The sequence below is a fragment of the Hylaeus volcanicus genome, chromosome 2, assembly GCF_026283585.1.
Source record: "Hylaeus volcanicus isolate JK05 chromosome 2, UHH_iyHylVolc1.0_haploid, whole genome shotgun sequence".
NCBI lineage: Eukaryota > Metazoa > Arthropoda > Insecta > Hymenoptera > Colletidae > Hylaeus > Hylaeus volcanicus.
This window is the reverse complement of record NC_071977.1, coordinates 11,982,966-12,009,613: the sequence shown is the minus strand read 5'-3', so window position 1 is coordinate 12,009,613 and position 26,648 is coordinate 11,982,966. Positions and strand designations below refer to the sequence as shown.

At 36.8% G+C, this 26,648-nt stretch overlaps 1 protein-coding gene and 1 long non-coding RNA gene across 3 annotated transcripts in view; one reads left to right on the top strand and one right to left on the bottom strand.

Annotated features, from left to right (window-relative positions):
* Positions 1 to 26,648, bottom strand: part of LOC128873034 (matrix metalloproteinase-2) — a 205,677-nt gene that overhangs the window by 20,551 nt on the left and 158,478 nt on the right. For both annotated transcript variants that reach the window (XM_054116315.1, XM_054116316.1), the window contains 3 exons: positions 10,851 to 10,997; positions 8,183 to 8,325; positions 1,119 to 1,277 (listed from right to left, as the gene is read on the bottom strand). In XM_054116315.1, the coding sequence (XP_053972290.1) occupies positions 1,119 to 1,277; positions 8,183 to 8,325; positions 10,851 to 10,997 (449 nt within the window). The remainder of the gene's footprint in view (positions 1 to 1,118; positions 1,278 to 8,182; positions 8,326 to 10,850; positions 10,998 to 26,648) is intronic.
* Positions 24,659 to 26,648, top strand: part of LOC128873037 (uncharacterized) — a 64,257-nt gene continuing 62,267 nt past the window's right edge. Inside the window, exons 1-2 of the long non-coding RNA XR_008456301.1 lie at positions 24,659 to 25,008; positions 25,215 to 25,268. This is a non-coding gene — a long non-coding RNA (uncharacterized LOC128873037). The remainder of the gene's footprint in view (positions 25,009 to 25,214; positions 25,269 to 26,648) is intronic.

Genomic DNA, 26,648 nt, shown 5'->3' with positions numbered 1-26,648 from the left:
ACCATCGTGTATCGTATCAGTTTTATTATTATTTTTTAATAAATACAATTTTAAATATGCACATAGATGATGTGGTTAGTGTTTTTGAATACTAAAAGATGTATCAAATATTTCTCTCTCATTGAAAACAATGATCTCCGTTCAAAAGGTTTAAACGTGACCCACTTTGAATGCACCATCGTGTATATTTTTCCAAGGTACTATTCGTTTGCCTTGCTTGCACATGAGTAATTAAAGTAACACAATCCACCATGCAACGAATTCATTCAAATATAAATTGAAATATTACAACAGGATATTACAAGACCAATAATCTTTCGCGAAACAGTTTTGAGCAAAAGTAACATATGTGTTGTTTCAATTTGCCTTTGATGTGCCTTTGAATTTTTCTTAAAAATTGGCACGAATTTTCTGGACAAGCTAATATATTTAAAACGACATGTCCTTAGCTGTAGCTATGTGTAATTGTAACTACAGTACGGGTTTAACAATCCCGAGGTACCCGAGCTATAAAGGTGCCAGTGGGTCCCAACAAACACGTAAAGCGTGGTAATGTAAGAATTTAAAGTTGGATGTGAAACGCTGTAAATCTGATATAGAAGAAAAATACATACGTACAAAACTGGTGAATTGTAACAAGCAAGAGCTTATAAAATGAAACAAACAACGCATATTCTCAAAAATATAAATATACAAAAATTAAATCAACTACAACTTCAAGACTTCAAATTTTGCAAAACCAGTTTATTTTTTTCTAAAAAAAATAGGAATAATCGACCTCATATAGGACAATGACTAAAATTAAAAGTTAAACATGATATATTACATGTGAGTCCCCATGCAAATCCAAATGTATCTCACAAATATAATTGCTAATACCTTAAGGGAGCATGACACTTGAAATAATATAATTAAAAAAAAAAAAATGACTATCTTAAAATATTACGTCCATATATATCAGTAATAGACTTGTATAATAAAAAAATTGAAAATACTCTCGTCGCTCTAATTCTAACGGCGTAATGCAATACGATTATGCTTGAAGTCGATACACGGAAACACGGAGTGACGTAATTACTAGGTTCGGATGTAATTATCAAACACGTGGACCCACTTACCGTACATCTGCTGAATCCCGTTTCGGTCGTCCTCCGGTAGCTCGTAATTAGAGCTCAATCCTTGATACCACGGATACATGAGCGCTCCAGGAACCGAGCTGTGCGCCAAGCCAAGAGAGTGGCCAAATTCATGAGCGGCCACCGCGAAAAGGCTGGTCCCTGAAAGCCAAAGAAAACGTTCGAGATCCCAACGTCTTTCCCGACCATTCACTCGGTTGCCTACTCGTTTGCATTCACGCGATTCAGACTGTCCTCCGTTTTCTTTGGAGTGAACGCGAGGAGTCTCGGATAAATACGACGTACCAGACTGAGGATCATTGTTTGAAAGAAAGGAAAAAGGCATGAAAGGAAGGATGACTTCGTCAGAGGAGATACTTGAGCCGACGCTTGTAGTCATCAATTTGCGACTCATTGAGCTTCGCTTTTTGTACAAGTTGTTAAAGGACGCGATGAGACAGAATTATAAAACGTGTTCCAAGTTATGACATTGATGATTTGCCAATGAAATGTACGTTAACGTTGGAGCAGACGTGTTAAACTCGTGTTTTCGTCGAGGATCAACTTGCATTTTGCTACCACATGTGGATAATAGATGTATAATTCTGCTTGCAAGGAGATGGCATCTGGAGTATACAATTATATAATGAAATTAAACTGTTTTTGGTATGCATTTCAGAAGAGTGTTGCAATTTATGTGCTTCGTCAGAGGCCATCCTCTTGGAGCAAGACATTACAATTATTATACCAGAGTAAAAAATTTCTTAGAGGCCACTTTTCAATCATACCATGGCCAGGGTATGGAGAAGCACACATTTATTAGGTTGTCCCAAAAGTTTCTTTCGCTTTATTAATAAGTAATACATGCACAATATTTTATGTTTTATGTTACATTACTGAATTGTGCACGATTCATTTGGTCCATTACTGTTACAACATGAAAATCTATGAAATTAGATTGTCTATTTATATAAACACGACCACATAAAATAATTAAGTCCAACTCGCGAAAGAAACTTTCGGGACAACCTAATATTTGTGGAAGGGGCTGGCATACCTTGTCCAAGCGAGAGTGAAATCTAAAGTATAACGAAGAGATAATTTTCTATAGACTCTGTCCCATAAGTATTCGTACTTTATACCTCTACCGAAGGAGTTTGTTTGAATTAAATGATAGGCTTGATGCTTCCAAATAAATTTTTCATTATAAACACATACATGTATAAAGTTATACATGTAGATATTTATAAGGAAACATTTATTCGGAAACATTAAACCTATCATTTAATTTAGACACATTTCTTCAATTCACATAGAGGGTATGAATATTCATGGTACTGACTGTAAATTAACACTGTATAGATAATTAAAGGTCTTAATGTATCGTACTCCTATAAATATTTCAATAATTTTTATATCGCAAGTGCTAGCTTATAAAGACTAAGACACGCCAAAATATTTTGATTGAACATACAGGATGTCTACGTATAACTTCGGACATACGCAGGGTGTCAATTCTACAACAAATTTCCAACAAGAAATTACTCTTAGACATTTTCTTTGTGTCGCCTTATTCTCGAGAATTTTCACTTTTAATATTTTTTCTGCGTTTTCGACTTGACACTTTTTACACGGCCATAACTCCAGCAAATTACAGTGCAAACTTAAAACTAAGTATACCATTCAAAAGAGCGGTAAATTTACCTCTTCGGGAAAAACTTCCTCGAAGTCTCAGCTTTTGAATGGTATTGTAAAAAAAAAACTATACGGTGGTATTTTAGGGAGAAAATGACGTTTAAATCGTAAATGACAGAAAAAGCTGAGACTTCGAGGAAGTTTTTCCCGAAGAGTGCCCGCCAAATAACTATGTCTTTGAGCCCCAAAAACGAATACAGAAAAAGTCAAATTTTATTAAATTTTCACGATGTAAAATTTGACCTAATTTTTCACTTGTTAAATCTTCGTAATAAATTTTAGTATTGCATCAGGGGAGTGGTAAATTTACCGCTCTTTTGAATGGTATACTTAGTTTTAAGTTTGCACTGTAATTTGCTGGAGTTATGGCCGTGTAAAAAGTGTCAAGTCGAAAACGCAGAAAAAATATTAAAAGTGAAAATTCTCGAGAATAAGGCGACACAAAGAAAATGTCTAAGAGTAATTTCTTGTTGGAAATTTGTTGTAGAATTGACACCCTGCGTATGTCCGAAGTTATACGTAGACCCCCTGTATATCGTTAATTTACATAAAATGAAAAGAATTGGTGGCCCAAAATGAAACCTATGTTACTACGTATAGACAACAGAAGTTTTATTCATCAATTGAAAACATAGCATCGATTAACGACGTTCCTACTTCGCTTCGTTTTGGTTACAGCTGCAATCCATTATCGTTCGATTCGTAAGTATTAACAGAATACATTGTTATTCGAAACTTATATGAGATTTTCTGTTTCTATCAGTACACAATCCATTAGCAAAATGTCGAGTCGATGTCGATACTTCGTAACGAGAAAACTTCCTTCGTCCCAAGACTCTCAACAGATTAAACTAGTTGCAAACTCCCCTAAACCGTGCCGAGTCAAAAATAGTTTCGACTAACCTAGTCGCACACGTTCACTGCGCCAAATGGAAGGAACACACCCCAGGTCTTTCCACCGAAAAGAAGTTCGAAGCGCAAAACTTTATGAGTTTTTGCAGACGCTCGGCGTACGTTATCCGCCCGGGTCTCGAGCAGTATCGATAAGCGAAGAAAATTTACGAGAAGATTCGATGTTCGCGTTAGAAATATTTTTAAACTCTACACATAATGTGTATTCATGGGATTGCTCGAAAAGTAATTTTGTACATTAAATGTATTTTTAATTAGTCATCTTCATTTCAAGTTTTAACAGCTGTCATTTGGAGGTATGTTTGCAAAAAATATTTATCGAATCTGTGCAATTCAATTATTAGCTGTCTATGCTTTAATTATCACTTGTTTGGATTTATACAAAATTTAGTAAATGGAAAATCATTTATTTTAAATGAGAATGTCAAAAATTTGGTCAGTTTCTTATAAGAATCATGGAATCATGCTACTGTCAGAATGATTGTAAAAGGTACCGGACCAGAGTAGTGAATAAAATGAAATAAAATTGTAATTCAAGAAATTGTATTTTTCTTTCACGAACAAAAAAGAACAAATTACTTTTCGAGGAACCCAATACACGATGCACAAATTTTTCTCACGTGTAATCCCATTGTAAGTAATTTTCCGAGAACCATGAATATTTTACGTCTCTATCCTGGTATAATCCTTTAAGCACCATGTCTGCTAAATCCCTTTCACCACCGACTATAAATTTAAAGTTCTATATCTCACCTAACGTCCTTTATCTACAAATAGGGTTACTAATCGTGCTGTTAAGAGTACATGTTACCATTTTATAGTGGCGAAGCTACGTGCTATTTTCAAAATGACAGGATAAGTAATGCATTACTATAATTAACTTTAAATATAGTTCAAAATAAAATAATGATACTTGGCTAGCGAACTTTGTATATACTGAAATCAGAACTTAAAAATCATTGTGAACTTGGAAATTTGTTAATCTAGCCTAACAAAATGAGTAAATATTCTTCCTCGGACCACAGTTATAAACGATCGAACGCAAAGGCAGATAATTTCAACATCTAATAAATCACGGATGAAGTGTGAAAGTGAAATGCAATTATCGCAACCTTGTGTATATTAATTTCCCGTGTATTTACCAGCACGTTGTCAAACATCAATCACAGGAACGCGATCTTCCGGGAAGTTTCCTCGTTACGAAGTTTGCCCCGCCGCGATACTTCGGAATTTCAGCGTTAACAGCATCTGACTGCAATATAGCGAAGTCAAGTGTGCTCTTAATCAAAAGCCCGCTCGAGGACGGGCCATGAAAATAAGTGGAACGAATTACGGTTGTCCTCGAAGGACACTTCAGATTGGCGAGTCTCGATATCCCTGAAAGTTCTTCGCAAACTTACAAGACGTCCCCACTTTTAGAAGAAGTTGGTCAGGTTCTATCTAGCCTAGTCGTTTCTTTTTGCTACCGAATAACTCGGTTACAGTTCCTGGCAAAGATTGCTCTTATCTTTGGTGTAAGGCGTGATGAATTGTTCGAGGAGGTACGAAATTTAATTTCCCATTATTTTTTTTTTTTTTTTTTTTTTTTTTAATTTTCGATACTTCTAACTGCTAATAGTTTCTGATTGCAGTTACAATTATGATATCTAAATGTAATCGTTGATTATAATTATAACTTCTAAATTTGATTGGTTCGTACTTCGATTACGTACTTAGATATAATTGCTGCACACAAGATACAATTGGAATTATACCTGTAATTAAAAATTTAACAGCAGTTGTTTACAGCTACAATTTTCAAATGTGAGCACAATACAATTACAATTATAATAGTAATCCCATTTTTAAAGTATACATTTTAACCAATTTTTAATACATTTCTCATACACTTATTCAGTTTGTACATCTACAAATTTTTTCAGTTCTTTTATACCATATATTTGTTACGAATTCACGAAATGTATGCATTCGTTGTATTTTTTAATTTATAACAACTTCATACCTAAATACTAAAAGTTCGTAAACTACGTTTTATAATTGTGATGCTGCTCCATTGCGATTACATTTTGTAAGCGCAATCGTCCAATTACATTCTGAAATTATTATTATAATCGTACTCCTCCGTACTAATTATTCACAGGCACATTTACCATTGCAGTCGCATATACAAATTTTGTAATCGTAATCGCAGAAACGAACTCTCAGGGTACGTAATTCGTAATTGTAATTCCCTATTTGATTTTCTATTTCATTTCGTATTGACGATTTCTAACGGTTAGATTAAATTCTGGCCAACTCTGGCCAAGATTTCGAAACTCATTGTCAAGTCTGTTGGTCGTAACGTGAATTTATTTGTCAGTGAACGATTCGTGTACGAAGTTTGACATGCTAGGATCCGAGTTGAATCTCTAGTTGAAGCCAATCTCGCAGAATGCTAATTTTCCAATGGATTTGCAAATTGTGGTATCTCGGTTTCTCATCGTTTATGAATATCCTCCGGCCTCTGACGTGATGTGTCAGCAGTGACATTAGCAATTTATAACGGACATTAATGCTGCGGAATATATTGCGTATAAACGCGCTTTTTCTCAAGTTGCATACCTCAACGGCAAAAACGTTAATTTCTGAATAATTTCTGAGCCAGAATAACGATCGAATCAAAGTGCCGCATCGCGCTACCCACACGAAGCTCCTTTTCGATACGCTTCAGAAGTTTAAAATCTGGTTGGAGAAGAACAAATTCAGTTGACAAGCATTATTTACTATAATTTAAAAAATTTAACGATTACTGTTTTAACATGTGCCTTTTGCAAATGTTAGATTAAGGGAATTGTTTAAATTGAGAATTCTGAAGACAGTTGCGTATAAAATGAAATTAATTATAATTGATTAAATAATAAAAATTGAGTGGTAAAGTATATTGTGTATATAAAACCTCTCGGTTCAAGACTTCTCCAAATTACGAAGTATTATAGTATCAGGCATTTCAAAATTTCGAAAAATTAGCTTGGGTTTAGCAGAAATTAAAAATTAAACTTTTAAGGGCCCCATCAGAGCTTTGTTGTTCATTAATTAGTTTACGTTTCAATAAATGTGGTTTTGGTAACTTCGAGTAGTATTTTACACCCCAATTTTGAATCATTCTTAGATTATAATTATTCCCGATCCTCAGATTTGCTGAATAAAGCAATTAAGCGAACAAAATGAAGTAAACATAGGAATTCGTCGAAATCGATCAAATTAACGATTGGAATATGCGAGGTAATGGTCATTAATAGGCGGATTCTCGGCAATGTAGGCGATCACAGGACAATTATGCCTATGCTAATGGAAACTATGCAACGCTTGCAGAGACTGAGAGCTAAGCCGGAATTATTAACGAGGCCAATCGGAATTGTTTCCAGAGAACCCCATCGAAACTGGACTCCGAACTGGTAATTCTCGATACGAGAAACAATTTGTGACTGGCTGTGATTATTCTATACTTCTTGCTACCGGTTCGTCGCGACGATACTTGACCGTCGCGATCCGACCCGACTTTCAAACCACACGGGATCGTTTCCGTGGCTAATCGTGTAGCAAATCCTGAAGATCGATCTTGAGACGCAACGTCCCATCGTTACGGTCGACGGCTTAAATGAAATATTCCGTGCCGTGCTCGCCAATTGCAAAATCGATTCCCATACCTCCGTGTTGGCAGCGCTGCATTCGTATTAAAGGCGCAATTTAGATGCAGCTGAAAGATTTGTATCCAATATCAGTGATTCTCGACGAAAACATGCCTCTCTTACCGTTCGAGAGGGAAGTTTGGTATTTCCTGAGAGCCACGAGTTGTAAAGATGTAAAAATAGGAAGTTAATTCTGATTGCGAGTGTATGTTGGTAATCTACTAACAAAATATGGTGGTAATGGGAGTGTATTCAGTCAATGCGGGATATTGACTTAATTGGACGAAAGTTATATTACAATTATTGTTCTTCGACAGCTTTTTTGGCAAGGTGAAGTGTACGATATGTACAAAATTGTATGATAAAATGATAATAATATACGAATATTTGTATTCAAATTCGCAAAAACTCTTATTCGCATAAGCATTCGAAGAAATTCTTATACCAACAATCGTTCCTATTCGCATCATTTAAATACATTTTTCTTCATATAATATTCCCATATTACAATAAATAACATCGTCTTCATTATTCTTACTTTCATAAGTAACTTGAACCCAATTGTCAAGTGATTTACCCAAGACGAATCTCGTTTCTCTTTTCACAAATCGCGCCGCGCTATTGCGATTACGTGATGCAGTGTACGTAAACGCAGCGTAAGGGTTGAAAAACTCTTCGATCGCTTGTTGATCGATACTTTCATACTCGATGAGCGATGTTCTCGGTTGGTCCTTCCCACCAAACGAAGAGGAAGGTGGCAAAGGAATATGTATTTCATTGAATTTCCCTTACCGTCTTCGTTGCTGTCGTCCTGCAGCAGCCATATTTCTTCTTCGTCGAAATGAACGTCTCCTCCGCGATCTCTCCCAGGAAAGAAGGCGTGCGCCAGGATCTGGCCTCTACCATCGAAAGGATATCCATCACCGTGATAACCACTGCAACAAAATAGGAGAGCATCGAAGGACTGAATCATAGTTGGTTTATATTACTTGTGGTATTTATTTACAAGCATGAACAAACTCGTACCATTTATCGTTCAGGGGATTGTTCATTTATAACAGAATTCGCAGGTTCTAAAGCTCTTATTCGAAAGCTTCTCTTGCTTGACATTTTTAGTTAACATAGAATATTTCTTAAATCAATAGACCAATGAAAATAGCAAATTATGACATGTGAGAAGTTCTGGCTAGCATCGAGTAATATCTGAAGTGGTAAAAATCTTTGCATAATTGAACCCTTTGAAGAACCAGTGATAAGTACCCGTGAGTTAAGACAGAACAATCGAAATTTGACCGAAACTCAAAGCAGACACCATCGCGAATGGAACTATCGTCGTAAATGTTTGGAAATGGACCCATTTGGGACCACGTGATTCTGCGTCAGCAGCTCCGTTCGCTTCACTTGCTATTTATTCAGACGTTACACTAAATCCAAGTACTCATGGCGTTTTAGCCGCGTGATGCACAATCTATCCCTTAGTTTTGCGGTCCGTTTAATTCGACCTTTCTCTGAAACGGAAGTAGATGGGGCCATGCCGTGAGCCGTAATTAAATTCCTCTCACGAGCGGCCGTCGATTAGACTCTAGACAGCCGATACGCCACTGATATCATGGTATTCGGTCGGCTAATTGTGAGAGCGATTCATACCGGATTCCCCGCGTTCTCTTTTTACAAATTCTGATTCTTTCAGGCGTTGTCAAGCGGGCCAATTGCTCCGAAATGTGATCCAAATAAATAAACTAATTTATAAATATTTTGAACGTGGAGATGATCGAATTAAATTTGAATTTGTCCAACGAAAAATAAGTTTCAGTTGTATACAAAGAAAGTGTTAGAGTCACATAAATTCTTACTAGTAGTTTTGGCAGTCAACGTGTTAAGAAGACATTCCGAAAGAAGCAAGGATATTTGAGAACTAGTTCCACGAAAATTAAGACGAATCCTCTCTATTTATATTTCACGATACTTATACATACTTCAAATATTAAAAAACCAGTCTTTTCTTAGTTATATCTCCATAAAAAATAACGTCACACGTGGTTAACACGCACGCATATACATAACTGAAACTAAATTTTCTTATTTTTCAAGATCAGTAAAAACGTTGCGCAAGAAGAAAAGCCTGCGGCTCATATTGGGTTCCTCGGAATTAATTTCCACGGGGGGAGGGAGAGGGGGGCTTTATTTTGGAGCTATTCGCCCATTTAAATCCCCTTAATCATTTATCGAACTTTCGAGCCGAGAGCTAAGCGAATTCACAAATTCCACGAAGTTCTCCTAATTCCGTGGAAAACTGCGCGTGTTCCGCAAACACCGACAATATACCACGCGCGAACGCCTCCGCACAAAGAGAGGGAGAACAACGAGGCCAGACAAAGAGGGAATCAATGGGTCCGATTTACGAAGTACCTCGTTACCGGAAAATTTATCGCGACGACGCAGCTGGAAATGAGAGCACGATTAAAACGAAGATCTACTCACTATCTACTGTTCGCTGAAATTATTTCAGTAACCGCGAATAGTTATCAAAATTTCAAGTTCACAGAGAGACGGTTCACAGTTTCTTTTGCGATTCAAATTTGTTTCAGAGTTGAAAAAAAAAGTTTCAAACGACCTTTGTCAGAGTCTCGAATATATTTTAACTCGTTATAGAAATAAATAAGGAATGATTGCATACACCCCCCGCTCAGAAGTACGTGGACACTTTCTTAGTAGAAATAAATATCTAATGCAGGTCCACTATGATATTGAATATGGCACTCGAAACATTTAATATCATTAAACATACAGTCAGTCCCATAAATATACGTATCCTCTATATCTATTGAAGAAATTTGTTTAAATTAAATGGTAGGTTTGACGTTTCCAAGTGTACGTTTGTATAAATATGTGAATGTGTATATAAATGTAATACACGTATAAGATTATTCATACACGTATTTATAATGAAAAATTCATTTGGTAATATCAAAAAATTATTTAATTTAGTCAAACTTCTTCGATAGGAAGAAGGTATTAGGGGGACCAGAAAGTAATGTCGTATCTTTTACATTAAATTCAAACAAATAAATTTATAACAAGTTTTTATTTTTACTCAATTATGTAATCGCCCTCGTTATCAACAACCTTTTGTTATCTAGTGTGCAAATTTTCAATATGTGATCGATAAAAATCAAGTGGTATACAATGAGCTGATATATGATAAACAAGTATTGACATTCACAGAAACGACATTACTTTCTGGTCCCCTTAATACGAATATTTATGGGATTGACTCTATTTATGAACAAGGGTAGTACATACATTTAATTGTTAAGCAAGCATTAATTCGAAAAGCACAGAACAATAAATGGCAGGAGCCTGTCGGATGACCTAATAACCGAGAAGGAACTGGATGTAGGAGTTTCACGTGGAACGCGTTTGTTCGAGCGAATAAATGAACAAACAAGGAGGAACTTACCGATGGAAGTACACCAGAATGTCAGCTCGATCGCTGTTAACTTCCTGGAAAGTGAGTTTCGAGTTCCTCGCCCATAGACCAAGGGCTTTGCTCAGTTCGAGCCGAACGCCACCAGTGTCGAGACCACTCGGTTGCTCGGTTCTCAGGCTGCAACAAAAAGAAAGGGGGATCATTAGGAAGACGCCGAAAATCGATTTCTAGCGACGCTTTTGCACGCTTATCGGGCCCTCCTCGAGACGCTCCGGGCCGATAACCACGAGAGCAAACCCTGAGACGGAGAAAATGTTTCCGGCGAGACACGCTTAACGGAAGACGATTCAATCGTTGGCCGAGGGGGGGGGGGGGGGGGTGAGAGGTCTCGGGAAATTAGGTAAATTATTCCCGAGTGGAGAGGAAAGTAATAAGAGAAACTTTGTTGCGCGTCGAAGAGCGGAAATTCCGTGGAATGACTGAAATTATGTTACCGGGGATAAATAAGGAAGAAGGGAAATAACATGTTTTCCGGCTGTTCCCCAGGCAAAAGTTAATATTTTCTGTAAAATCAGCTCTGCCTAACTCGGTGACTCGATTCTTGGGGGAAAAAAAAATATCGCCTGTTGATAAATGAAACCGTGAAATGATTAATAGCGCGCTGGTATAGACTCTCCGAGACGTTGGAGTATGATGGACGACTGGGGTTTCAAAACAACTTTTTAGTACCTCTATTTATTTATATAAATTTCGAGATTTCTTATAAATTATGTTATCTGTAGAATTTCTTTATAAGCAACATGTAGAATTGAGACCGAGGAGTGATTAATAGTAAAGTAGTATAGTTTACACTTTTTTTACACTTTTCCCTTGGTAATTGTAGCCTCAATTTATAATTCAGATAACTCTGTATTTATATTATAAAATAGATTATGTTTCTGTTACGAAGTAACGTTCATTATCACATCATACAATTTCCCATCAACGTACAAAACAGACTATTCGACAGTAGATTGCCGTGAGCGTAGCGGAACATTGTGGTTAGATCTATCGTCGCGTGTTTTGTTCCAAAACAATTCCCACATAAAGGGGTACTAGCTCATTAAAACAGTGAGCAACAGTTCTAGGCACGTCGACGTCTGATGATTTTAGTTAGACATGGGTATCGTGTAGATAAAACAAAATTAATCATCTCTTATTCGTAGGAATCGAGAGTTACCCTCATTCGAAGAATAACGAGTATTTGTTTCGTTCTTCGTCGAATAAATACGTTTATCCATTATTCGTACAATGAATACTGTTTTTCGTCGAATAAACATATCTCAAACTATTTTTATTTAACGAAGAATAATTTTTATTTACATACATGCTTATATCTTATTCGAAGGGATCGAGAGTTACCTTCATTCGATGAATAACAAGTAACTTTATTTGCTCGTTATTCGTCAGATGAATATATTTATCTATTATTCGTAGAATGAATACTGTTATTCGGCGAATAAAAATATCTCAAGCTATTTGTATTTAACGAAAAATTACTTTTATAAAGGTATAAATTTTGCTAATCCCTGGTGTCAGCAGATACTTGTCCAGTACAAGGGTTTAAGTGAAAGAAATAGAAAAATTGTGAAATATGCATCTCGTCTAAAGGGTTAAGTAATTAATTACTCGGTATGAGCGTCGTCCGAGCAACGTACACCCTTTAATCGACCGAAACTCAATACCTCGCGACACTCGCGGTACCGCGCTCCTAGCATTTAAAAGCAACGCTTTAAACGACACCCCCCCGATAATTAAGGTCATCCAGCTTTTAAACGAGAACATTTCGAAACCGTGCAAACAGGTCATGCTCGAGGCATCCCCTAAAAGGATTACACGCCGTGCAAACTACGTAGACTGTTTGCCTTATAGATGGATCGACCTATCCCCATGGCAAACATCGTGTCGTCGGAGCCCAATGAGACAATTCTCGACGGAATTGGTAAAACAGATATAAAAGAACGTGATTCCCGCCAGAGTAGTTTCTAGTCGCCTGTGACGTAACTACAGGATCGTTCGATGGACGATCTAGGGAGGACTCACGGCTGTCCATAGTCGTTGAGACTTGATTGTGTTTAAGGGGGTATCCTGAATTAGGAAAAATGAAATCGTTCCTCGGGCAGCAAGCAGACGCTCAGGGTTCGTATCGCTCGATATTTGGACAAAGAACCACCGGCAACAGATCCAGCGACCACGAGCGTCCATTGTATCCTTGCTAATTAAAACACGTCAAAGTCCATCGATGCCTAATTAGAAGAAATCGCCGAAAGAGGCGTGAACTAATGAAAGCACGCCGACAAAAGAACCGAGGCCTGGCGGATTGAAAGACTGTTCGTGGAAGTGAGACGGCTTTGTTCGCCATTTTTTTTTCACTGAACACCGCGACTCGGTGAATTTCGAAAGGTCGTTTCGCCCTTTCCGTGTCACAGTGCACGGCTGAAATGTTAAAAAGCTGACGCAAAACCTTGGGGCGATGCAGATACGCAGTTATGCAGGTATACACGTCCTGCAGCTTTGCGACACGCCTAGAGACAACTGCAGCGCGAGGCCCCTTTCACGTCTCGATAGGTAAATCGAGATCAAAATGGTGCTTTGGAACGCGCTTTCTTCGGGCGAAATTGGTTGGAAACTGGCAACAGAAATATGGCCGACGAGAGAGTTTCGTGTGACGGGATTGAAATTACGCGTTGAATGGACACAAAAGGTCTTGGAAACACGTCAACGAGCCCTAGCGACTGTTCCTACACGCAAACATGTCGCTACGAGACGGATAATATTCACGCTTCATCTCTTTTTACGGTGTCAGTTCTCAGAAAGAGTCTGAAACAATTATTTCATGCGCGAGAGGGAAATATCTTGTTATTTACGAATTTTTACGATTGATAGAACAAGAAAAAGTCTTTATCGACTTTTAGAACGTTTATTGAATTCTTCTTAAGGTATAGGCCAGGCTTGGGGATAGCAACGAGAGGTATATAGCAATGCGGAACCATATGTCTCCTCACAGATTCACAATAAGACTTTTTTTTTGTGAAATTTTTAAGAATTACGCCGACGAGTGTTACCTTGGCAGAAGTTGGAAATTCTTATTTATAAAATTGGCATGTTTGAGAGCAATATATCTAATCAAGGTGCTACCAAACGGTTCATATCAATTTTGGAGTATTAAAACAGGGTCTATTCCACGTCGAAGAGCCTCCAGATATTAATCTGAGGAAATTTTATCACAATTTTTTCCATACTAATTTTAATCCAAGTTAACCCTAGAAATTAAATTACATTAGTACAAGAAAAAAAAGTAATTTATATCTTAATGGGTTAACGTGACTGAGGAGGTGCTTCCAACGAAAAGTTAATTAATTCCATCTTGCAATGTATCAAGCGGATGCCCGATTACCTCGAAACAAACTATTTATTTCAACGAATACAGCCGTAAAAAATACCGGTGGTTTTAAAACAAGGAAGTGAGGCAGATAAATTTAATTAAAGGCGTAATTAGGTGTTCCTTGAGGAAATCTTTAAGGGGCTACCAGAAGACCGGTCTTCGTCTGAAAAGAACGAAGGGCATTGTTCCTTAACCACTCTTCAACTGTTCTTGCTTTGTAAGCCGAGGCAAAGTCTTGTTGGAAAATCCACCTTTGTCTTTGAAACAGAGTAACACTTAGGAGTTTTACTGTTCCTTCGAGTGCATGGGTTTAACGCCCTTTCTATAGAAATAAAAGCGTTTAACACTTAAACGGTAAACTTTTCATCAAACAATCACTGGACTTTCGAGAAGTCAGATTTAACTCCACTTACGGACGATCACAAGCTGTGGCCGCAGCTGGAGAATACGGCCTGCAAAACTCCTCATAGAAATTTGGATAGCTTGAGTAACACCCAAGCGGAAGCAGTTTCTGGAATAACCGTGGGGACGGTACGTGTCACGATAACCAATTGGCCAAGTCGTTTGCGAGTTTGCATCCTTGGAAAATGAGCCCATTTAAAATAATACCGATAATTTTCTATTCCTACTAACTGCGCATACGAAATTCGGTTCTTTAGCAATTTTCACTATCATCTACACAAGTTTATACTTACATAAAGAAATTACGCGAATATCCCAGGTATTCATAATTGTTAATATGTGTGGCTTACAGTATATTTCTTTCCCTTTAATATGATTCCAATCAATTGCACAAATCTAATATAATCCATATTCTATCAATTAATATAATAATATCAATATTTCGTTTTGCCTAGGTACATACCTTTTGCTAGTGTTTATCATATATTTCTTGGATTCGTTTGTATTATAAATGCTTAAAATTCGTAGTTTATCAATTAGTATTACAGTTTTCCTTAAATTTAGAAGATGATTCAAGCCAGGAGTCCAAGGATAGTTCAATTCAACGAACAGAGGCTCTTACTAATGTCGAAAGCCCAGTTTAATTATTTCTCAAGCTTCCAATCCTGTTACCTAGCATAATAACGAAAAATACATTTAGCTATTCCCCCATTCCTACTTTTTACAAATATTAATATCACTGAAACGAACCGTACACATACACAGTTTCCCTGGTTGAAATTACACCTACATTAGCGAAAAACTAACCACGAATTCGGCAGTAATGGTCAACATGAATGGCGAAATTGAAATTGTGCCGCTGGAACAAAATGGCCGAGCGTCCATGAGCTTGCACGAACCGGGGAAATAAAGTAGAAAATGAAACAACACATCACGCTGCGATATTAATTCTCGGTTGCGCAGTTTCTGTCCTCCTTTCCGCAGCTTTCGCGTGCTCTGCTTCCGCTTGATTATAAGGATTACGTACCATCGCAAATATACAAAAAAAAAAGAAAGAAAGAAAGAAAGAAACGACCTATGATAAAGGACAGGAAAGTTGCTAGACGCGAAACCGAACGAGGTACAAATTATTCCATGCGCCATAATATAAAGGGGTTTTCGCGTTAATAATTTTTTAGACGATTGACAATTTTTAGAAATTTGTTTTGGAGACAACTTCTGTTGTCGAATCGACTTTACATAAACGTATGTACTTAAAAATATAATTTCCCTTTCGAAAATATTGGGTTGTCTGGAAACTTCATGTCGATTTTTAGTAGGCGGTATATATCGTCTGAATATATCGGAATGGTTGAAAACAAATAACATGTGGACATCCCCTTAAAAAGTGAAAAAGTTGTGGAACCAAATGGTACATACATAATTCAATAAATATATATCAAAATTCAAACGTGCCTTTGAATATTTCTTAAAAATTGGCAAGAACTTTCTGGACAACCCAATAATATTATTAATTCGACGAGACAACCGCGGCAAAGTTCGTTCGACATCGTTTGAAAAAGTTTATGAATGCTGCATGGAAGTTTATATAACCCTGTTCAGCGATTAATCATCCACCGCTCCAATTATTACCCTAGCATAGAAAGTTTGCAGTAATGCATTTCAACCTTTTGACAGTGAAAAATGTTTCAACGTGTTTTCGACCATAGGAGTTTTTTCACATTGCGTTTCACGGAACGCGCGTCATTCTCGAAAGTTTTACGAGAGTTTTTTACAAATTCGAAAAAAATGTTTCCCTTGCCGCGGTCTATATTAACTTCCGTTCGCTGCCGCACCTGCACGCAGCAAAGATTACGTATAAAAGTAGAGAAAATATGATAATCTTTTCGGTTTGAAACTTTTTCAGCGGATCTGTGGTATTTCTGGTTCGACATCCGTGATTAAATTCAACAATTAAGGAGGTACTCTTTCTTTTTATGAGTTTTAAAGATGTCTGCGAGAAATGACTTGACAAAATTTCCTAATGTACTTTAAAACATATCTAAAATATTTTCAAAGTTAACCAAAGTTAAATAAATTTTTCTCTGTTAAAAAAAATCATGAAGAATTTAGCCTTCTAATGTGGTTTTCTAATGGTTCCCCCTAAGGGGTTACATGGGTACGAGGTCCAAAAAGAAAGCACATTTTCTTTCAACTTTTGCGAACTCATGGTACTTTTATCTGAAATAAAAAAACCAAATAATTTCTATTAGTATGTGACTGTCGCTCTTGACTGAACCAAGTATTTTATTTTTCTTTGATCACAACTTATTTTACAATTGGACATTTTTACATTCAGCTCTGTTAAAAATTCAAATTTCAATGTTTCTTTTTAATACTTCGTTCAATCACGAGCTACTAATAAAAAATATTTGTTTTTTTTTTTATTTCAGATAAAGATATCATTTGTTATCCTGACCACCGCGAGGATAGTTTTTTCTAAAGGACCTCCGAAAATCAGCTCTCATTAGCTTATGTTTGAATATTTTTTTATAAAAAATTTGGGAAATATTGTTCAAACGTTACTCTTTCGAACGACGTAAGTTAAGAGGGGAGTCTGGTCCAGCTAATGTATTTTTCTAATGCATATAATTTCCAGATATAATTAATTTTTGTTATTGAAACTTTTTTTACATATAAAGGGATATTCAAAGAAGAAAATTTGACAGTGTAGATTTAATTTGAATGTATACATATATACATAGATATAGTAGTCGCAAGGAAAGGATTCGGCCAAAACGGTGGGACACGTGGAGCTCTGGAAAAACATCTGATAGATGAAATCAGAACATTTTTTTCTTTAGTAGGTACATAAAATGCGTATGAACCTGAATTTGCAAAAAAAATTGTTAATTGCAAAAATGGCGGCAAAAAACATTAAAATGAACGATACATGTCGGCCGTTATTTTGCAATAACGTTATGCTACAATATTGGGCTGTCCGGAAAGTCCATGTCGATTTTTGGTAGGTGGTACAGGTCTGAATATATCGAAGTGGTTGAAAACAAATAACATGCATACATCCCTTAAAAGGTGGAAAGGTTGTGGAACAAAATGGCACCTATGTAATTCAATAAATATATATTAAAATTCAAACGTGTTTTTGAATGTTTCTTAGAAATTAGCACGAACTTTCTGGACAACCTAATAAAAATTCATTAAGAGTCGAGGTTCATGAGCATATAAACTTAATTACCTTCAATTTTAGCGTTGAATCAAGTGAATCGTTTCTTTGCGACTATTATATCTATATATGTATACATTCAAATTAAATCTACACTGTCAAATTTTCTTCTTTGAACGTCCCGTTATGTGTAAGAAAAGTTTCAATAGCAAAAATTAATTATATTTGGAAATTATATGCATTAGAAAATTACATTAGCTGGACCAGACTCTCCCCTTAAAGTAATATAATTCATTTAGTTTGTTCGAAAAAATGTACAGAATATGCGCTCTCGTTCGGCTCTCAAAACCCACGTAACCTGTTAAGTTGGGACATTTGATAGTCGCAAAGGAGTCGTAAAGTTTTTCCTCCTCGTCCTATGTGGTTCCACGTTCGCGGAAAACGGCGCTGGGTGGAATGAATATTCTTCCCGCCCCCTCGTTCTCCGTTTCATCTGACGCCATTCGCGTTCCCTCGATCACGGATCCAATCACTCGAGTCACGGTTAAAAAGCTCTCGAAGCTTTGCTCCGGAACCCGTGTGATCGACAGATTATAGAGAGCCGTCCCGTAGCCGAGTGGCATTCAACACTCTGCGCCTTCAGTGTCAATGAGCGTCGACAGCGGGAATCCCACGGATCGAGTGATCCGGCCCGTGACAGTCACGGATCGGTCTAGCTGCCACCGGGAATCCTGTTTTCGACAAAGCCTGCTCTTGACAAAGACCGCTCGTCATGCATGGAGATCCACTGTGTAGTGTGCGGTTTATGCGACGCGCGTGGATCCTTATACCTCTTAACGCGGACAATTTGAGGTTAATCTATTCGGCGTCCCTTTGACGTCAACGATGCACCGCACCAGTTATGCAATACCCCTTATTATAATCTCTACTGCCAAGCAATTTTAATTTAATTATGCCCATACCAGCGTACAATTAGACGATATTTAAATTCCGATACTAATCGAAACGTAAAGCTATGCACTCGGTCATCCTCTCTGGGGAGACTAGCAAAGGGGTGGGTCTTTGAATTTTTCTTAAAAATTGACACGAATTTTCTGGACAACCCCATACTTTTTTTTAAGATTGAAGATCTTTTTATCTTCGAAAAAGCCGAAATTCGTCGAAATATTAGGTCGAGTCATAAGTAACTTCCGTTCTTTTATCAGACATTTATTTTGCTCTCTTTAAATAACAAAATTATATTAATTTAATATGTAGTATTCGCCACTATTATCTATAACCTTCTCCCATCTTCCTGGGAGTTTATCAATTCCATCCTTGTAAAATGTAGTTGGTTTGGACTGGAAGAAGTTTTCGACAGCCTGTCTGACTTGCTCTTCAGAATTGAAGGTTTTTCCATTCAAAAGATTTTGTAAGGAATAGAAAAGGTGGTAGTCTGTCGGGGCAAGATTCGGGGAGTAAGGTGGATGTGGTAAAACAGACCATCCAAGCTCTAGAATCTTTTTTTGAGTCACCCTTGCTGTATGTTGTCGCGGATTGTCGTGTAAAAGAATGACGTTTCTGCGATTGACGAGTGCAGGACGCTTTTCATGGAGTTTCTCTTGCACTCTTTGCAACTGCTGAACGTATGTATCCGCAGTAATCGTTAAATTTGACTTCAACAATTCGTAGTGAATTGTTCCTTGACAATCCCACCACACAATAAAAACTTTTTGCCATGGATGTTTGCTTTCGGATCTGGTAGGGGTGGTTGATCCTTATCAAGCCACTGTCTTTTGCGGACTATATTGTCATAGGTAACCCATTTTTCATCGCCTGTTGCAATCCTGTTTAAAAAGGGCTCAATTTTTATCCGTGAGAGCAGACTTGTGGCGATTGACATGCGATCTTCTTTATTCCGTTCACTGAGATATCCATGAGGTGAGGTATCCATACTCCTAACTTGCTAACATTCCCTAATTTCTTCAAGTGGCGGTTAGCAGTTGATTGTGATGTATTCAACCTTTCTGCTATACCTCTTGTTAATTGACGTGGATTTTGCTCCAATATTGCCTGTAAAAGGTTGTCGTCAAAGTCGGAAGGACGTCCCGCCCTCGGTTCGTCTTTTAAGGTTGTATCTCCAGAACGGAATTTTATAAACCAATTTCTAACTGTCCGATCAGTTATTAGTCCTTCACCATATACACTGCATATTTTGTCAGCTGTCGCCTTAGCACTATTGCCTTGTTTAAATTTCCAAAGCATTACATGACGAATATGTACTTGTTGACTATCCATTTCAGAGGTGGAAAAAACCAGTTTAACGTAACGTGTATCACACAAAACAGATGACAAAAGACTAACAGGAGCCTCGCCCATATAGTGAAAACAAGAAATTGTTGTCATGGTAACTCATAGTGGGTAGATACGAACAATGAGATTCTACTTAGCTGCATCGGAAGTTTCTTATGACTCGACCTAATAGTTAAGTCTCGTTACCTATTGATGAGCTTTGTTAATCCTTTGCGACCCTATGTCGAGTGAGGCTCGACAGAAATATACTGAAATCAGAAAGCCTTTCTCTTCAGGAATGCTAGAGAGTTTGATACTGACACTGGGACCCTTTGTTGCAAATCTGTATTCCTCGTGTAACAGAGTTGTGTAAATTCACATGCGGGTGCTGAAGAGAGCTCGCCAGGTAGTGTTTTGTTCCCAGCGACACACGATCGATTCAGGCGATGGTGCTGTTTCATTTCACCGAGCTACGAGTGATTCTGAGCCACAATTGCGGAACGAAAGCATCAAAGGACATAGTCACATAGCGGATATTGTTCGAGATGTTGTCGTAATTAAGAGTCACAAAAGCTAACCACATAATCAGTGCTTATAAATCTTCCTTGCAATTAGTATACTATCAATATTATAAAGAACAATTTAGAAAACTATAAGATCTTTAGATATAAGAATAAATGCTACATTATAGGACTATAGGAAAGATTATAAGAAAAAGAAATTGTTCTTTGTGTAATATTGCAATAGACAATTCGGGTAAAATTATTTTTAATCCGATAAAACTTTCAGTTAAAAATTAAGGAAGGCACCCAAGCAGTATTATCGATCGAAGTAGAGTTTGCATAACTTCCTAAGATACACGTAACGAGCGAGACGCAAGGAAACGCAGTGCGACGTTCAGACGAAGTCGAGAAGTGTATTCTCCTTAACTCACTGCATCCCTCGGGGCAGTTGTTTTCAGCTCTCAGCAGTAGCTATGAGACATCTGGCAAGACCATAAAAGCGGGGTTTGCGTCCGGTGTGATTTGTAGTCGGGAAAATGACTTCGATCGGCCGAAATGTTTTGCTCTGCGAGTAAGATCTCAAGAAGGGCTCCGCGCTCGACCTCGTTTCAAACCTTTGCTCTTCATCTTCCTATTTTATCATATCCCAATCATCGGAAACAAGTATAGAAGATGGAATGGAGGCAAGAAACTCCTTCATCTTTCTTTCACCAACTGGCAGACTTCGTTCAATCTATTGATTTCAAACTAAACTGCGTAACACTTTAAACAGTCGATCGTCGACGCTTTGCAATCGTAAAAAGGCGATAAAATAAAATAAAATTTTAACTGAACTTTTTCCGCGCACCTGATATTTAAGCATTCCGATTTAAGGGGACCCACCCATCAAAATTGTGAAAAAGAATGTGGTATTAACAATTTCTTTGCGAGAAAAGTATACAGCACGAAGTAACAAAAGTCTTTGATATTTATTCACAAAGTAATATTTTAACAACAAAACTTTTTTTATTATTATTTCTCGAATAGTGCATTTTATAGGCGGCGTTCAATCAACTATCTGCTCATGAAAGAAGCCTAAGCGGTGGACACGATATCTCGATATAGAATTATCTGAAATAAAAAACCCAGCAAAATTCTTAAAAGTTACGTCAATCGCACTACCTACAATCATAACAAAACCCCGAAATGATCATTTTTGGTATACGTTTAAATCAAAAAATGCTAGAAAACGCTAAATGTTGTGGGAAAAATGTGAATTAAACAAAAATGCTTTTTTGGAAATTCGTGATTGCATCGATGTAACTTTTATGTAACGGTAATAAACGTGTGCACATGCTAGTCACGAATCGCGAATAGGGGCCAGAGCGTGCAGAATTAATTAGCGCATTGGTTCATGCCGGTGCATTCCGCTGGAGTTTATTATGCGGCGACGTTCCATACAACGGTTCCTGCGTAAATGTACGCGCGCTAGGAAGAATTGAAATTGACATTAGCAACGGCGGATTATCGGGAGGGTTCCAACTTTGCTTTTTCCCTTTGCGCCATGGCGAAGCGGCTTACAAATTAGGAACTCGCCACGGTTAGTAATTGAAAATGGACCTGCGTCTATCCAATTGCGCGCTAGGAGGCTGCACTTAATCCTCGTAACTTGAATAATCCTACATCGGGGAGAATTGTTAGCAGAGTGGAGCGTTGGTGTTGATTTAACATTTTAATCTACTGGCCTATTTAGGAGCGGTCTATCAATTTATAAAAGAACTTTCTAATTGAAGATAAAGTTTTTACACTAGTATACAAAAAATCGAAAAGTTCTTTAATATTTTGTAATTTGAGGCTTGATTATCGAGATATAGATAGATAGATAATTTATTCCTTGTAATTTGTACATAATGAAGAACTTTCGCTTACATCGCATCATTTACAAATCATAAAAAGAAAAACAAACATTTAACATACAGGATGTCTACGTATAAGTTCGGCAGGGTGTTAATTCTACAACAAATTTCTAACAAAAAATTACTCGTAGCCATTTTCTTCGTGTCCCCTTATTCTCGAGAATTTTCACTAGTAATAATTTTTCTGTGATTTCGACTTGACACTCTTTCAACGGCCATAACTCCACCAAATTACAGTGCAAACTTAAAAGTAAGTATACCATTCGAAAGAGCGTTAAATTTACCACACCCCTGATGGAAAACCAAAATTTATTACGAAGATTTAACAAGTGAAAAATTAGGTCAAACTTTACATTGTAAAAATTTCAAAAAAATTTGACTTTTTCTGTATTCGTTTTTCGGTTTCGAGGACATAGTTGTTTGGCGGCACTGTTCGAGAAAAACTTCCTCGAAGTCTCAGCTTTTGAATGGTATTGTCAAAAAAAAATTATACGGTGGTATTTTCGGGAGAAAATGACGTTTAAATGCAGAAAAGGGTTCAAAACGTCCGCCTCCTAAATCAAAACTTATCGGTTCTCCTGCGTCGAAAACATCGATTTTTTGCTGTGTGAAATCGATCGTGTTCCAATCTGTACATCATTTATCGGTACACCGAGGTTGATTTTGATTAAATAGTCTCTAAAAACGAAAATTCTATGGATACATGTTCAAAAACAATTATTATTCACCTCGCACTCAGGCTCTACACACGGCTGGGAGAGACTTGAGGTGTCAAAAAATCGGTTTTTTTCCTAATTGGGGAGGCTCGGGAGTGTCACTAAAAAATACATCAAACCCGATGTCAAGTTGATTTTAAAGTGACAAGTCGATTTTTGTTGAAAAATGTCGATTTTCACATAAAAACCCACGGTTTTATGCATTTAAACGTCATTTTCTCCCTAAAATACCATCGTACAGTTTTTTTTTTGACAATACCATTCAAAAGCTGAGACTTCGAGGAAGTTTTTCCCGAAGAGTGCCGCCAAACAACTATGTCCTCGAAACCGAAAAACGAATACAGAAAAAGTCAAAATTTATTAAATTTTCACAATGTAAAATTTAACCTAATTTTTCACTTGTTAAATCTTCGTAATAAATTTTGGTTTTGTATCAGGGAGTTGAGAAATTTAACGCTCTTTCGAATGGTGTACTTACTTTTAAGTTTGCACTGTAATCTGGTGGAGTTATGGCCGTTGAAAGAGTGTCAAGTCGAAAACGCAGAAAAAATATTAAAAGTGAGAATTCTCAAGAATAAGGCGACACGAAGAAAATATCTACGAGTAATTTTTTGTTGGAAATTTGTTGTAGAATTGACACCCTGCGTATGCCCGACTTTATACGTAGACTCCCTGTATATTACACGTCTCTAAAAAAACAACTAAAGGTAACTCTATAGTCATAAATTCTGCAGCTTCTTCTATCCCTTCTTGATTTGCCACGAGTGCATACAAATGCGTAGTCTACTAATAGCTCTTTAGGTAATAACTCGTTCGGTGCAATTAAATTTTCGTATGGGATAAATGTTTTCTAAATTTATTTCTCGTAAACATTTCTGTAGGAGAGCAGAACAAACGTTGACATTATTTTGAATCGACGTATGTATTTACTAAATCGACTGCGTATTCAATTAACCGAAGTGCACTCAAACGAATGATACTCCTGTTAATGGTCACTAGATTAATAATCACGGAATCCATTAAGCACAGAAGATAGAGAAATTAATTAACAATCGGTAAACGTGCAGTACAGTTGCGCGCAGCGATACACGGCATGCATGTTTTACGCCAAATGAGAGCGTCTGTTGGTTATGTTCGCGCTACATTCGAAGTTCTTCGTTTATGATTTAGGGCAATTATCCTGGTAATCGGAGCGTTAAGGGGCAATGAAATTTTCTATAATTTACAAACTAATCGAAACAATCGATTTTATGATCGATAAAATTTTTGTTTTCATATCTCGTTTCTAAATTCACTCGACTAAAATGGATAATAACGAGAATCTATTTGGAAATAATAATGTTTTTAAAAACGATGGTGCTATAAAATATAAATAATCAAATAATAGATGAAGGAATGATGGTTGTGTGATATGAAATAACATTAATTTAATAAATATATTTTTTCTCTGTTAAAGGTATTTAAACTAATATACTATGGATGGAACAAAATCAACAAAATATATATTATAAGACGCACCAAATGAAAATTCAATTTGAGTTAGCCAAGTATGGTATAAGTTTTAGGGAAATCTTAAACTCAGATTTCGAATTTTATATTAATATTTGAAACACATTTTCTGGGCACTATATCCATGCAAAAATTATACAAAAATTGTTGTTTACCTTTATGCAAATGAATGGCCACTTTTATGTTACCATAACTAAAAGAAACACAAATATGTCTCAACTTCTATTCTACAAATGTACAAAGTTTCATCAAAAGATCACTCCACGTTACTTTGACCAGAATTAAGAAGGTTCTACAGTTACGCTGTAAGTCAATATAGAATTACTATTGTTGCTTGATTCACGTATGTTTACGTAGTAGTAGATCTGGCATAGTATTTAGTATATTACAATGGTTCGCAATTTTATACCAAAATAAACAAAAAAATTATGTTAAACATTGATTTTTAGTCGTTATTATATCTATTATATTTATATTGTATCATAAAGTAATATAAATCAATTATTTTCAGACAAACTACAGTACTGTTTGTATTTGAACGCGCGTTTTCTAACCTCTCGTACAGGTACGTTTTTTAATTTATTATTAATATTACAGGTACCCTCGGAGTATTTTGTAAATCAATATATGTTCTTTAGATATTTTTCTATTATGCATAAAATTTTCGATCCAATCTCGCCGTCAATTACTTTGTAGCACGTAATTGAGTTTGTTGAAAACGCATTTTCCCATAAGAGTCCACGTTAAAAAGTGAAAAATTAAAACATTTATTTCTTAGCTTTTAGGTATCCTAGCTTTCCCAAAGTTTGTGCGGGTGGTTTTGGGATAAAATCTAAGCCGTATACAAATTTTTATAATTTTCTTTGCGTTATTTCTATTTGCACTAGAGCCTCCTTAATAACTGCTTGAGCACTCTTAGTAGCGCAAACGTCGAAGTTTAAAGACATCAGCAGTCCCAAATTAACGAAAACAATCAAAGAAATATATCGGAAGTCTCCAATCGTTTGAAGTAGATTAAGAAGACTGCCAGAAAGCGAGCTATACGAAGAGAACGTCTCTTCCGATGAAGAGAATCGCCTTTTGGTACACAAGCACCGTATCGACCGTCGAAAGTCCAAAACGACGTTGGGTTTCGTTCCAACGATGGCCCCTTTCCGTGTTTCCATTGTCACTGGTAAATAAATCCACAGAGAAGTCTGGAGCAAGCTCCCTTGCTTCGTTGCAGTCGATCGATGATCCTGTCGAGGACGTTTTCCTGACCCAACGAATTAATCTTTCGAGCTTGCGCCACCGATATCGGAAAATTCGGGCACGTTGGTGCCACGTGTACGCGTCCACCTTTTTCATTCCCCTCCCAGTTTCCCTCGGACTTTATTGCCGCTACCCGAGCGAGCCGAAAGACCCAAGCCTATCCAGAATCCAAATTGCGAATGAATTAACGGATCATGTATCGAAAGGGTTATTAAACGTGATTAATCGGCAACGATTACTTTGCCAAAGTTGTTGGAGCGATTATTGATTTCATAAATATTCATCGATAGTACAAAGCTATAATTAGCAAGAAAAGGGTATCAATTTTGATATGTATTAGACAACAAAGCAATAAATTTAATTTTTAAGGGATTATTTTAACAAACACATGGTCGAACGAGTAGAACGGAAAGTTCAACGGGGGTCGTATACGTCCCACGCGGCACGGAACGTGTTAAAAACTTATTAAAACAGCTAAACTATTTCATCTTCCCAGTAACATGCACCATTTCAAATAAAATGGAATATTCCATATTTCTTACTAAAAATAATATTTTATCCAACTCTGTCTAAAAAGACGTTGCAATTATAACAAAGGTAAGAGAATGTACGTGTAAGAAGTCGAAAGTTTAATCGATTACCTAGAACAATCGTTGGTCATAACGAAAAATACTCTACGAGTAAGAAGGATAAA